The sequence below is a fragment of the Pinus tabuliformis genome, chromosome 1_2 (genome assembly GCF_031772625.1).
Source record: "Pinus tabuliformis cultivar Carrire ecotype Pingquan chromosome 1_2, CPIR1, whole genome shotgun sequence".
NCBI classification, from domain to species: Eukaryota; Viridiplantae; Streptophyta; class Pinopsida; order Pinales; family Pinaceae; genus Pinus; species Pinus tabuliformis.
In genome coordinates, this window is record NC_142298.1 from 797,208,940 (window position 1) to 797,223,425 (window position 14,486).

Here is a 14,486-nt window from a genome sequence, read left to right on the forward strand (position 1 = left end):
TCTTAGTTAAATGTCTCATGCCCAATTGACTAAACTTTGTCCACTAAACTCATCCTCCTTTCCATGTTGACTCATCCTCCCTCTCATGAGAGTTTCTTCCTCTCTCATAACACACCTTATTCACTCCACTTCTCGCCACCTCAATCATGACTACTTGTCTTAACTAGTTTGACCTCAGTTCTCTCTTTAATTCAATCTCCACTCACTAATCCAAACTACCTCTCTTGGTCTTATTTACTTCACTCCACTCCATTCCCAACTTTCCACTAGAACTTGCATGAAGTATGAGGACTAGCCAAGAGATAGTTACACATGAAGACAAACTCAGACCTTCCTAGAGATTAACACCCATGGTTGTGATAAAGGAGAGTGAAAGCCTCATTCTAGTGGGGGATTTTCCTAATAGAGCAGCAGCTTATTACAACTCTCTCTCTCTCTCTCTCTCTCTCTCTCTCTCTCTCTCTCTAACAGGGTTCTCATCTTGCAAGGATTTGTCAGAAGATTCGTTTTCAGTTTGGTCAGTGTAATGCAACCAACTCTTCGATTAATAAAAAAACAAAGGTGTCTTATGCTTGATTTTAAGCTTTTCTATCTTGTTAGTCTCTGATATTTGATTGCAGACCCAAAACACTATTTTTTCCCTATATCTTGACTTTTATTAAATCACCTACAGGAGACTATTCCTTCTAATCATTCCCACTTCTAGCAATTGTTTCTTAAATGAAATTCTACCAGTCAAACTTCAATTAAATATTTTTTTTTCTTTGGCAGTTTTGTGCTTGTCAAATGCAAATTTCTTGTGATTTCTGTTGTGACTCAATTGTGGAGATTTAAGCTAAAAGTCAGCACACACAAAGGGAAGGGATACCCCCCTATGACTGGCATATGTCAGTCAAAAAAAGAAGAGGTTCTATAGTGGCTCATAAAAGCAGATTTCTTTTAAAGTTTGCAGCTAGAATTTCAACATTTGTTTTGACATAAAAGACCCAATGACTAAGCTATTAGTTCATGGTAGCATCGGAAGTGCTCTAGCCTTGAAAATTGGTGGAGAGGCTAAGGAACATGAGTTCTAAAGAACCCAGAAACCATTTGGTGAAATTCCACCCAGATTGTATTTTATTAAAATAATTAATATTTTTAATGGAGTTCCTAAGTCTAAACTTAGGGAAATTAAAATATTAATGGGTTCTAATCAAAATATGGGTGAGAATGATCTAGAAAGTGGGTCAAGTCATGTTTTAATCTTAGCCATTGATTAGAAACTTAATCTCATCCGTTGAAGACTCAACAAGTAAAATATAAAATGGAGGCTTGGGGTTCATTTGAAAACACATAGAAAGATTGAGAACGCTGATTTTCTGAGGTGAGAAGTTTTGAGGAGGAAAATCGATTGGGGAGATATTGCAGCTGAGGGGCAGAGACAATCCGGGAGAAGGAATTTCCGAAAAATATATAACAAAGAGGCAGAGAGAGCTTGCAGAGAAGCAGCGCAGTAGTCAGGAGATCTGACGCTAGGCCAGTCTAGGCCCACGCAATCCTGACGCAGAGCCAGAAGGGCCAGCGCAGAGTAGAAAAGTTGCCTGTCACGTAGAATCCAGAACTGCCGAAACTGCCGGGAACTGCTGGAGAGCTGAAGCAGAGGGCAGAGAAGGTGACGCAGGGCTAATGTAGAGTCGCACTAATAGTCAAGGTTAGCCAGTCTTGTGCTGGATCAGCCAGAATTTTGCCTGGTGAAGTGAGGTAAAACTCACTCAGATTTTCCGCCAGTATTTTCCCTGTAAAGGATTGCTAGATGATCATCCTAGATTGTATTCAGATATTTACTTTCAATAATAAGAATCCTTAGATTTGCTGCACCGGTTTTCCCACATTGAGTTTTTCCGGGGACGATTGTCCAAAAACAATTGTGTCAATGTGATTGTTCATATGTTGATGTTCCTCTTTCCGTTTAATTTTCAGTTCTAGTTTGTGAAGTCTGCAATTGAATTTATTTTGGTATTTACTGAAGTATTGGTAAATAACTTATCATAAATAAGTAGGATAAATAAATCAATTATTGTAGCAAAATTTCACATGGTATCAGAGCAAGATTCAAGCAAGATGGTAACAAAGAAAAAGGGCATGGAGAACAATAAGGATCAGAATATTTCCAAATTAGCTTCCATGCTGGAAGAGGAGTTTGCTTGCCTATCAAATTTTGCATCAGCCGAGGATTGGTACATTGATAGCGGGGCTTCAGCTCATATGACCAGAATGAGAATATTTCTTGAGCTATCAAGAGGAACAAATGAACTTTCAAATCACAATGGGTAATAGGAAAATGTGCACCCCAGTAGGAAAAGGAACCGCTATATTCCAGACAATAGCAGGAGATAGTCTTCGGGCCATGAATGTACTGCATGTGCCAGGTATGGGAATGAATTTGACTTTTGCCTCTCAATTACAAGATAAGGGATACGATGTATACTTCATTAGTAATAGAGTATATGTCAAGCATCCAAGGTGGAAAAAGAGGGCCCATATTGGAGCTCGAAGCAATAGATTATACAAGTTGCAACTCGAGTCTCCTATGGCACTGATAAGAGTAATGTCGATGGAGAAAAGTAATTAAATGAGTTGTGGCATAGGAGGATGGGACACTTACATCTTGGGGTGTCACAGATGCTCAAGGAAACTGTTACGAGGGTTACAGTGCTTACTACCAAGCATGATGATACATGCAGAGGTTGCATGCTAGGTAAGTACGCCAAAGAAGCATATTCCAGAAGCAACAATAGAGCTAAAAGTGTATTGGGGTTAATACATTCAGACATTTGTGGTCCGATGTCTACAAGGGCCATCAGTGGCGCTCAGTGTTTTATTGTCTTCATAGATGGCCATTCCAAGAAAGCTTGGATCTATTTTTTGAGAACCAAGGATGAGGTCTTTGATCGGTTTAAAGAGTCTAAGGCTCTAGTGGAAAACCTGACAGGAAGGAAGATCAAGATATTGCGCTCAGACAATGGTGGAGAATACACGGATAAGAACTTCATTGTTTTATGTCCAAGAGAAGGGATCTTAAGAGGATGGACAACACCCTATAATTCAAAACAATATGGAGTTGCAGAAAGGAAGAATAGAACTATTGTTGGAGCAACAAAGGCGATGTTATATGATCAGAATCTACCCAATTTTTTATGGGCAGAAGCATGCAGCACGACTGTACACATTCAGAATAGGACTCCTCACAAGGCTTTAGGAAAAAAGACACCAGAGGGAATTTTCACAGGAAAGAAGCCAGAAGTAAGTCACCTCAGGATATTTGGAAGTGTAGCTTATTGCCATATTCTAGAAGAGAAGTGGAGAAAGTTAGAGCAGACTGCCGAAGTTGGGTATCTAGTAGGTTATAGTGAGACTTCAAAGGTGTATCGGTTCTACATTCCGAGCTACAAAAAGATTGTAGTAAGGCGGGATGTGAAGTTCATGGAAGATAGAGCCTTCAGGAAATCTCATGAGATGAAATTTGAAGAACAGGATGAGGATGCTTCTCTAGTCTAGCAACAAGGATCAGATCTAGCAGGAAGACAAGCATCTTGTTCAAGCACAGTGACCAATACTAGCATCTCCTCAAGAGAAGAGGAGCTGAGAGTGTCACAGTAGGTACAGGAAGAGGAACAGATGGAACCTCCCACCACCAACGGAAGAACAAGCCAAGAAGTACAACAGACTCTGAGGGACAGAGAGGAATTAGTTGGAGCTCCTAGAGCCAAGAAAAGGTAGTGTAGACAACCTGACAGGTACCAAGCATTGGTAGCTCAGGTCGAAAAACACTCTAGTTTTCAAGAATCCGTACAACACCAGGTATGGGTGGATGCCATGGTAGAAAAGTACAGTTCTATCATGACAAATGATGTCTGGGAAATTGTACCAAGACCAGAGAACAAATCAGTTGTAGGTTCGAGATGGATCTAAAAGATCAAGTAAGTTGCAAATGGCAATGCAGATAAGTACAATGCTAGGTTTGTTGCAAAAGGATATGCGCAAAAGGAAGGAATAGACTATGACGAAGCCTTTGCCCCGGTAGCTCGATATACCTCTATTGGATCCATCATATCCCTTGTAGCACAAATGAGATGGGCAATTCACCAAATGGATGTCAAGACAACATTCTTGAATGGGGTGATAGAAGAAGAGGTATATATCAAACAACCAGAAGGTTTCGAAACACATGAAAAGAGAAATCGTGTGTGCAGGTTGAAGAAAGTCTTGTACGAGCTAAGACAAGCACCCAGAGCTTGGTATGGTCAAATTGACAGCTACTTACAACAGTTGGGATTCATCAAGAGCGATGTCGATCCCAATCTTTATTATCTGTTGGTAGAAGGTGAGTTGTTGATTCTTGTGTTGTATTTGGATGATCTATTTTTGACAGGATCATCTAGACTCATAGAGGATTGTAAGAAGAACCTAGAAATTGAGTTTGATATGAAGGATTTGGGGCTAATGCACTATTTTCTGGGATTGGAAGTTTGGCAGCAGGATGGTGAGATCTTCCTTGGCCAAGGAAGATATGCATCATAAATTCTAAACAGATTCAAAATGCAAGATTTTCGACCTATGGCTACACCTATGATTACCAATTGGAAGAAAATAAATGTTTCGGGAGACAAGTGGACCCCACCTTATACAGACAACTCATTGGGTCACTTATGTATCTGGTCAACACCAGGCCAAACTTGTGTTATGTTGTCAACACCCTTAGTCGGTTCATGGTGGAACCAAAAAGGGTGCAATGGGTAGCAGCAAAGCACATTCTCAAGTATGTGCATGGAACACTAAATTTTGGATTAAGGTACACCAAGGGTAATGATATCTTATTGAATGGATTCACTGATGCAGATTGGGGAGGAATTTTAGTAGATAGGAAAAGTACCACTGGGTATTTCTTCAGTATTGGATTTGGGATGACCTCTGCAGTAAGAAGCAGAAGTCTATAGCTCTGAGCTCTGCTGAAGCTGAGTATATGGCAGCGATCAAAGCAACATGTGAAGCTATATGGCTCAAGAAACTGCTTGTAAATCTATTCAGGAGAAGGATGGAAGTGACAAGGATCTTCTGTGATAATCAAAGTTGTATCAAGCTCTCTGAAAATCCAGTATTTCATGCTCGCTCCAAACACATCAATATTCTGCGTCACTTTATTAAAGACTGTGTTTAGCGTGGAATGTTATAGTTGGAGTACACTCCCACAGGAAATCAGGTGGGAGACATGCTCACCAAGGCTCTAGGAAGAGCCAAGATTGTTCAATTTTGGGAACATATGGTATGTTGGAAAATCCCTTTCAATAGAATGATGCAGTGTTTGACAGGGAGTTGTAGTACATATGTAGCAGTGGCAGTGGTAGTGTCATGGGCAGTAGTATAGTAGCAGTAATAGCACAGTGTTGGTGGCAGCAGTAGTGCAGAAAGGAGATGCTTCAGAAACAGAGCAGCATGAAGGTGGACATTGTTGTTAGAGCACTTTCCTCACTAAAAGAGTGTTAGTTTTTGGTAGCATCAAAAGTGCTCTAGCCTTGAATATTGGTGGAAAGGCTAAGGCACATGAGTTCTAAAGAACCTAGAAATTGTTTGGTGAAATTCCACCTGGATTGTATTTTATTAAAATAATTAATATTTTTAATGGAGTTCCTAAGTCATTAAATATTAATGGGTATTAATCAAAATATGCATGAGAATGATCTAGAAGGCAAATCAAGTCATGTTTTAATCTTAGTTGTTGATTAGAGACTTTATCTCGGTCGTTGAAGACTCAACAGGAAAAGTATAAAATGGAGGCTTGGGGTTCATTTGGAAACACACAGAGAGATTGAGGAAATCAATTTTTTGAGGTACGAAGTTCTCAAGAGGAAAATAGATTGGGGAGACGTTGCAGCAAAGGGGCACAGAGAATCCGGGGGAAGGGCATTCCAAAAGTACAGAACAGAGAGGCGGAGAGAGATTGCAGAGAAGCAACACAATAGTCGGGAGAGCTGGCACTAGGCTAGTCTGGGCCTACACAGTCCTGATGTAGAGCAGAAAAGTTGCCTGTCACACAGAATCCAAAACTATCGAAATAGACGGAACTATCGGGAACTGCCAGAACTGCCAAGAACTGTCGGAACTACTGGGAACCGCCGGAACAACCGAGAGAGATGACGCAGAGGGCAGAGAAGGTGACACAGGGTTGACGTAGAGCCAACACAGAAATAAGCGGGGTTAGCCAGTCTTGTGCCGAATTAGCCAAAATTCTGTCAGGTGAAGTGAGGTAAAACTCACTCAGATTTTCTGCCAATATTTTCTTTGTAAAGGATTGCTAGATGGACATCCTAGATTGTATTAAGATATTTACTGCCAATAATAAGAATCCTCAGATTTGTTGCACTGGTTTTCCCACATTGGGTTTTTCTAGGGACCCAAGTGTGTCAATGTGATTGTTCATACGCTGATGTTTCTCTTGCAATTTAGTTTTCAGTTCTAGTTTGTGAAGTCTGCAACTGAATTTATTTTGGTATTTACTTAAGTATTGGGAAATAACTTATCATAAATAAGTAGGAGAAATAAATCAATTATTACAGCGAATTTTCACATTAGCAAGAGCCAAGATGTCCCAAATGGATGGAGTGAAAACTCGCTGGGGCTGCTCCTTGAGTCTAATCAATACAAGCTAAAGTGTGCCGCCAGAGACTGGAACCTGGGTGGATGGGTTGACAAGCCACAATCCCAACGACTCGAGCTAAGAATTTCATCATTTTATTTGAACTAATTTGTATCATTCTCAAGGTGCAATTTCGTGTGCAAACACAATGAAGAATACTGAACTTTATATTCTAACTAAAAATATTGTTTGCACCCATATAAAGCCCTGCAATTTCAAATGTTGCACATGAACCAAGTGATTATAACTCCAAAAAATGTTGACAATTAACAAACTAAATACGTTGCAAGCCAAACACAATAATTTATTTGGAAGATTTACCTGAATATGAGAAGACAGCACCGAAGTTATCTAATGTGATCATTTAAAGAAATAGCAAAACAAGTTCCATTGCCACCTATAATATCTCAAAGTGCACTTACCCTTGTTAGAAGACAAACATTGCTATCTTAGATGATATAACAAACAATATGTTGGCATTAATGTTCATGTAGTTTCTTGAGTCATATCAATAAAAATGTATTCTTGGATGGTTTTCCATAGTTTGATGAAACTCACAAGTCTCTTCAGACCTCCTAGTCCTGATATGTTACTCTATAGTTGATGGTCATCTGTTTCTGGATCCAAATTTTACAACATGACTATTATTGGCAGTCATTCTAAACAAGATGAGATTGTTCAGCAGTTTACCAGCAAGCTAGAGTTGGCACATGTCAGTACACTATATCAATTACTATGAATACTAATTAACGTTTGAGTAATCAAAACCATTTTGTTAACATCAATATCTGTGTGTGAGTTTTTGTAAGAACTTTGTTAATGAACGGGGCAGGGAAATACATTTCAGTTGCTAAAGGTATTCCTTTATTTTTTATGCTGACTTGTACAAGCTCCATAATATTTACGTAAGTTTTTCTCCTCTAATACAACAAGACATTCTTAATAAGTCTGAGTGAATCATTAAGTATTTGTTTTTTAATGTAATGATCCATAATCATGTTGAGATATGCAAACAAGCATACCTCGTATGAGCCATATCCATTAAGAAGTAGAGGATCTGTGCCATCTAGTTTTACCAGATCTTTTCTATAAACAATGGAAATTGGCACTTGTGTTCCATCAGAAGCTACAGCCCATTTTCGAAGAGTTTCATATTTCTCCTTGTCAAAACCTCCCAAAACCTGCAGAATGGGTCAAAGCAAATGATCATTCAAACAGAAGGACAGAAAAAAAGAAAAAGAAAAATTATAAAATCTCAAATCCTGCAGATTTGTTGAGTTCAATGATATACATATTGTTGGGAACTTTGGAAACTTTGCTACTTTTATTAAGTCAAGAGCATTTCAAAATATATTCTGAAATACAAGAACAGTTTGCTTACATAAAGAAGTGAATAATAGACAAATTCATGTTTGGACATCTGCGATCTGTGTAGAGTTATAGTATCAAAAGTATGAAGTATCTTCATAATGTAACATCAATTAGTATGAAGGAAACTAAGGCTATAGCCTATAACTATGCGAATGAATATTTTATAAAATATACAGACGCAGAAGCCGAACTGGAACAAAGCAACATTTTGTAACATAGAATCTTTTTGTTACATGTTTACAGACAGATACTTGGGAAATTCTCCCAAAACTGTGCACAAAAATTAAAAATGCACTACCACGTGAATATGTCTTTACACAATCTTTCCAAGAACACCATGAAAATTAGAAGTGACCAAGCTAATGCTTGAGTGCAAGTTGAGGTCCATTTTTTACTCTATAAATAATTAACAGTTCGAGATTGAAGCTCTTGGTTATTGCTTGCTCTTTCCTCTTGAAGATCGTCCCTTGATCATTTGACCTATCTGAAGTTTGAACATCTCTAATGGTTTGTGCCACAACTTGGGTCTCATCTTGGAATTCTGGAGCGAACAGCCCATTAATTGAGAGAAACATATGTATTTTATTAATAACTTTTGAATGATGATGGTTTAACTTTACACTGAGGGTCCTTGGCTTATATACTGCCATGGATACCCTTTTGGGAAAAGGCATGATCTTATGATCGTGCCCTTTTGTCTTAATTGACCTAAAATTACCCTAATTAATTTTTACATAACATTGCCTTCCTCTTGAAAAGATGCTTTGTCCTCAAAGCATGCTGCATACGTAACGTCGGGTGTTTTTGGAGAAATGCTTTTGTCTCCCAAGAGGCTTCTTCTTCTAGCAAATTCTTCCACTTGTTCAGGTATTCTTTAGTTACTTGAGATCGTAACCTCCTTTCTCGAGTGGTAGCAATTCCTTCTGGTTCTAATATGAACTTCCCTTCATCATCTAATATCCGAAGCATTGTATGTGCTGATTGGTGTTTGCCCAATGCCTTTTTAAGACAAGATACATGGAAAATGTAGTAAACTCGACTATTATCTAGGAAGCTTACGCTGTATGCTATTTAGCTGATCTTTTTGTTAATATGATATGGTCCATAAAACTTTGGCGCTAATTTGTTTTTTCCTTTTGTTTTAGGGATAATTGCTTGTAAGGCTGAAGTTTAACAAATACCCATTCTCCAACTTCAAATTCTCTCTTTGTTCTATGTCATTCGACCTTTTGTTTAATGTGATTTCTTGCAATACTTGTGTTTTCTTTTAATGTTTGAAAAACTTTTTGGGTTTCTTCTAATTTCTCCTTAACTACTGGAACTTTTATCTCAGAAATGGCCAAATCCTTCCATTTAGGAGGTTCATATCCATACAAAGCTTGAAATGGGGTCATCTTTGCGAAAGTGTGATAAGCTAAATTGTACCACCATTCAGTGAGATGTAACCACTGAGCCCACTTATTTTGTTTGTTTGTTGCATAATAACGAAGGTAAGCTTCTAAGCACTTATTGACAATTTCTGTTTGACCATCTGTTTGAGGGTGATATGCAGAACTCATGTTGAGGTATGTTCCAATATGTTTGAAAAGCTCCTTCCAAAAATTCCCTTTAAACTTGGCATCTCTATCACCAATAATGACTTTAGGAAATCCATGTAATTTGTAGACATTCTTGCAAAATATCTCGGTGATCTCTTTTTTGGAATCCAATTTCTTCATTCCTATGAAGTGTACATACTTTGTGACTCTGGGTACTACTACAAGAATTTTATCTTTTCCATCTGACATGGGTAATCCTTCAATAAAATCCATTGATATTTCTTCCCATTTTTGGTTTGGAATATTTAAAGGGTGGAGCAAACCTAGGGTCATAATGTTCTCACTTTTATTTCGCTGACATTGATCACATTCTGCTACATATTTTTTAATATCATTATTCATTCCCTTCCAAAAAAATGATTGACGTGCATTATAGTAGGTTTTAAAGAAACCTACATGTCCAGTTGACAGTGAATCATGGGACTCTTTGAGAACCTTGACTTTAAATTTGGAATTTGGACTTAGGTAAATCCTTCCCTTGTACCACAAAATATCATTTTTCCATTCAAATTTTGAATTCTGAGGGAGGTTATTGATTATAGCAATTTTTTCTGGATTTTTCACATACTCACTTCAGATTTCATTAAGTCATTCTGGGATTATAGATGAGACTGCAAACAAGGATGTTTCTTCATATTTTCTGGAGAGAGCATCTGTGACTACATTGTCCTTTCCCCTTTTATATAATATCTCCATGTCAAAAGAAGCAATTTTTTCAATCCACTTTTGTTGTTCTTGTTAAAATTGGCAACTAGGGCCAAACTCCATGTGGGTCAGCTTATTTATGGCCGCTGATATTTTTATTGGATCCCTCTCATCGAAAGGTGTAGGATTGATCTAAATATCATCTGATTCCGATAAGTATTTATGGAGATATGAATTTATTTTGATAATGGAATTATTATCAAGCCGACCAGCAACTTATGTAGGCTCAAGAAGCCCAAACGTCATGTCTATTCAACCTATACGTTTTTGGTATAAATAGAAGAGGATTTGATGTCATTTGGAAGACACACTCTTGAGGTGATCTCCTCCTCTCCACGTCTTGGGTTTTTGGAGGAGTGAGACACCAAGAGTAATACGTTGGCCTAATGGTGATGCCCTAGCCGCAAGTCGATCTACGGAGCAAACAGAGACACCTATACGCTGTCTAAGGAGATTCATACGTAGTCCAAAGTTGCAGTCTAGGAGGGTTCCTTATGTAGCTAAAGGAGGCTCTTACATGCAGTAAAGGGGAGGCCTTGTCCGTAGTCCTAAGTGCCCTAACTACAGGCTTGACCTGCTGCTCTTGAAGAGCCCTCATCCATAGTCCAACAAGGAGTATTCTGGCCACAAATAAGCCATGCCCTAGCTGCAGTCAAGGGAGCTCCTATACACTGTCAACGTGGTTAAGGAGAGGCCTAATACACGTTGTCAAGAAGCCTTATGAACTGGCCCTAACACGTTGTCAAGAAGCCTTATGAACTGGCCCTAACATGCTGTCAAGAAGCCTTATGAACTAGCCCTAATATACTGTTCAAGAAACCTTATGAATAGGCCCTAACACGCTGTCAAAAAGCCTTATGAACTGGCCCTAACACGTTGTTCAAGAAGCCTTATGAACAGGCCCTAATATGTTGTTCAAGAAGCCTTATGAACAGGCCCTAACACACTGTACAGAAGCCTTATACACTACATTATCCAGAAGTAAAACACAGTTAAAGGAGACATGTAACACTTGGCCTCCGAATATAGTAGCCATAGTCAAGAAGTGAAATGAACTCGGGTACAGGGACCAACATTCAAAGGTGATAGGGAGCAGCAAGGTCATCAAATAGACAATCTCAGCATAGAGATGTCTCTGAGGTACAGGCGTAACTAGGAGGTGTAAATGATGAACAGCAGTGATAGAATGGCATACCTGTAGCAGCCCTAACATAATGAATAGCAGTGATAGAATGCCATTTGTTAGGACAGCAGCATGATGATGATGCACATTAGAAGGGCAGCATGATGATGGATAAGATCATGGACATGGGCAGCATGATGATAATCATGATTAGTGCAACATGGTGTAGTATGCAGTGGTACAGCAAGAGAACCAAATGCAGCACGATGATAGGTGGAGTCACCTTGGAGAATCAGTTGAAGCAGCATGTCTTCAACTGATCTCATCGTTATACGAAATGATCTATGCTAGATCTAGATAAGTGTAAGTGTTGACTTCTGTTGTAAATGTACTATCTCTCTCTCTCTTTCTCTGTTGAACTTTGAAGAACATAAAAGAAGAATTGATCAAGGGTTTCCCCACATTGTGGGGTTTGTCCTTGGCTAGCACCACATCTTGTGTCCTCTTGTCTTGGCTTGTCTTCTGCGATTTATATTTATGTTCTATCTACAGTTTATCTTAATGCTGATGTGATTGCTAATCGTGAAAATTTAAATAAATTGCTCTAGCATAGAACATACCTAAACTTAACATGGTATCAGAGCTGAGGCGAAGACAATGCCCAAGAAAGAGTGAAAGAGCAATCACCAAAGATAGTTGGGACAAGACAAAAGGATCAATGAGTTCCTCATAATTCACCCAGGGTGAAGTCTAGGCAGAGAATTTTATCAGAATGGCGCAGCGGAAGGTTCTGATGGCCCATCTAAAGATCACTTCATTAGGAAGTTCGGATCTAAGGCTGGAAGGAAAGGCAGATGCTTTGGTTGCAATAAGTTCGGCCATCGTGCGAAGGAGTGTCTGAAGGATAGGGACACATCTCTTGATGAAGAAAACAATCATTCCAAGGACATCTTCAATGATCAAAGGAATGACTGGTAATGCAGGTCATCAAGGAAATGGTCAACTCTTCAAAGAAAGCAAGGAGCCCCAAAATCACATTTATGTACCTGATCGCAAGAAGAACCTGGTGTCCATCTCAAAAATGGAAGCCAAAGGTTTTAGGGTGGCACTCATTGATGGAAAAGTACACAGATTCTTTTTAAAGATGTTTTAGAATTCAGGGTTGTATCAAGTCCACTGGGGACCATGTCCATTGACTCAGCGCCGGAGGTCTGTAAGTCAGATGGTGACCGGGATGCCTGAATTCAAAAAGAGCATGAAGGTACATGTCTGAGTTGTACCAAAGGAAAATCTTAGAAGGGGACCATTCGCCTCATGTAGCAGGTCCACAGGTTTGGAACAACCCGTGGAGTTTGAGATTCATGAACGAGAATCTCATGTATACAGAAAGCCCTCTATGGCTTGAAGCAAAACACCTCGGGCGTAGTATGAGAGGATTGATAGCTGTTTGATGAAGCTGAGATTCACTAGGAGTGAAACCAATCCAAACCATTACCCGAAGGTTGTGGTTGATAGACCTCTCATACCAACACCTTATGCGGACGAACTATTTCGAACAAGTGCAGACCCTCTCATTTGCAAAAGTAAGAGGGAGTTGGATTCCGGACATATATTTTGCATTTAGCATGGTGAGCTCATATTTGGTTGAGCCTCACTGGATTGGTGCCAAGAATCTTCTGAGATATCTTCGAGGCAGAATCTCTCATGGATTGAGATACACTGTTGAAAATATGAAAACTGCATGATTATTCGAATGTTGACTGGGTAGGCAATGTGGAGGATCACTAGAGCTCTTTTCAGTGTTGGTTCTCTTTGGATTTTGCTTCGATATCATGGATGAGCAGGAAGCAGAAGTCGGTTGTTATAAGTACTGCTGAGACCGGATACATAACTACGAGTATGACCTCGTATGAAGTTGCCTGGTTGTGGAAACTCTTTAGTGAGTACACATGATGAATACCACTGTGATTCTCTGTGACAACCAGAGGTGGTATTTGATTATTGAGGAATCTTGTATTCGACGATTGCTCCAACAGATAGACATCAGATACTGCCTTATCTGGGATATGGTAAGTCGATGAGCAAGGAAGCTCCATCGCATTAAGATGATGTACAGGTCGATACACTTTGTCAGAGCCCCGGGGAAAGATCGAATTTGTGATTTTCTCGAATGACTTGGAGTCGTTGAGAGACCCTTGTACAAGGGTCCTGCATGTTGCATACATTGAGCTCTAGGAGCTCTGGGGGCTTGTGGTTCTTACTGGAGCAACATATGACCACAGGGTGACTCACCCTCCCCTGGTGGTGTACACTGGGACAGGATGATTTTCTCTCCTATGAAACAAGATGACTCGCTCTCTTGTGGGACAAGATGATTCGCTCTCTTGTGGGACAGGATGATTTGCTCTCCTATGTAGCAGGATGATTAGTTCTCCTGTGAGGTCTGGATGATGTGTTCTCCATGACGATTATGTAGCAGGATGATTAGCTCTCCTGTGAGGCCTAGATGATGTGTTCTCCATGGCAATTGTGTAGCAGGATGATTAGTTCTCCTGTGAGGACAAGATTGATTAAGTTCTCCTGTCAAGGCATCCTACCCATGCAGTATGGGACTCATGGGAAGTACCTCTCATCTAATCAATGAGTAGAGAAATGAGGATAGGGACCATAGTAGTACCGATGGATGCATCGTTGTATCTACCTGTAATATCCCTCCCCTTAATAATAAATAATAAAGATAATAAATAATAAATAATAATAAATAATAAATAATACAAATAAATAAATAATAAATAACAAATCACTTAATAATAAATAATAAAAATAAAAAATCATAAATGTTAAATAATAAATGATATTTAAAAATATACAGGGAAATAAATAAAAATAATGAAAATAAAAATAGTAATAACCATACTAAAACTCTAAATAAGAATAAATAGAAATAAAACAAGAAAACTATAAAAAAAGAAGGAAATAAAATAAGAAAAGCTAAAAATCAAAAGAAAAGTAAAGA

The 14,486-nt window shown here is 38.9% G+C and overlaps 1 protein-coding gene across 1 annotated transcript in view; it reads right to left on the reverse strand.

Moving 5' to 3' along the window:
* The window catches only part of LOC149208304 (uncharacterized), a 356,138-nt gene that overhangs the window by 160,121 nt on the left and 181,531 nt on the right, over window positions 1–14,486 (reverse strand). Inside the window, exon 6 of the mRNA XM_089398295.1 lies at window positions 7,696–7,854. Within this exon, the coding sequence (XP_089254421.1) occupies window positions 7,696–7,854 (159 nt within the window). The remainder of the gene's footprint in view (window positions 1–7,695; window positions 7,855–14,486) is intronic.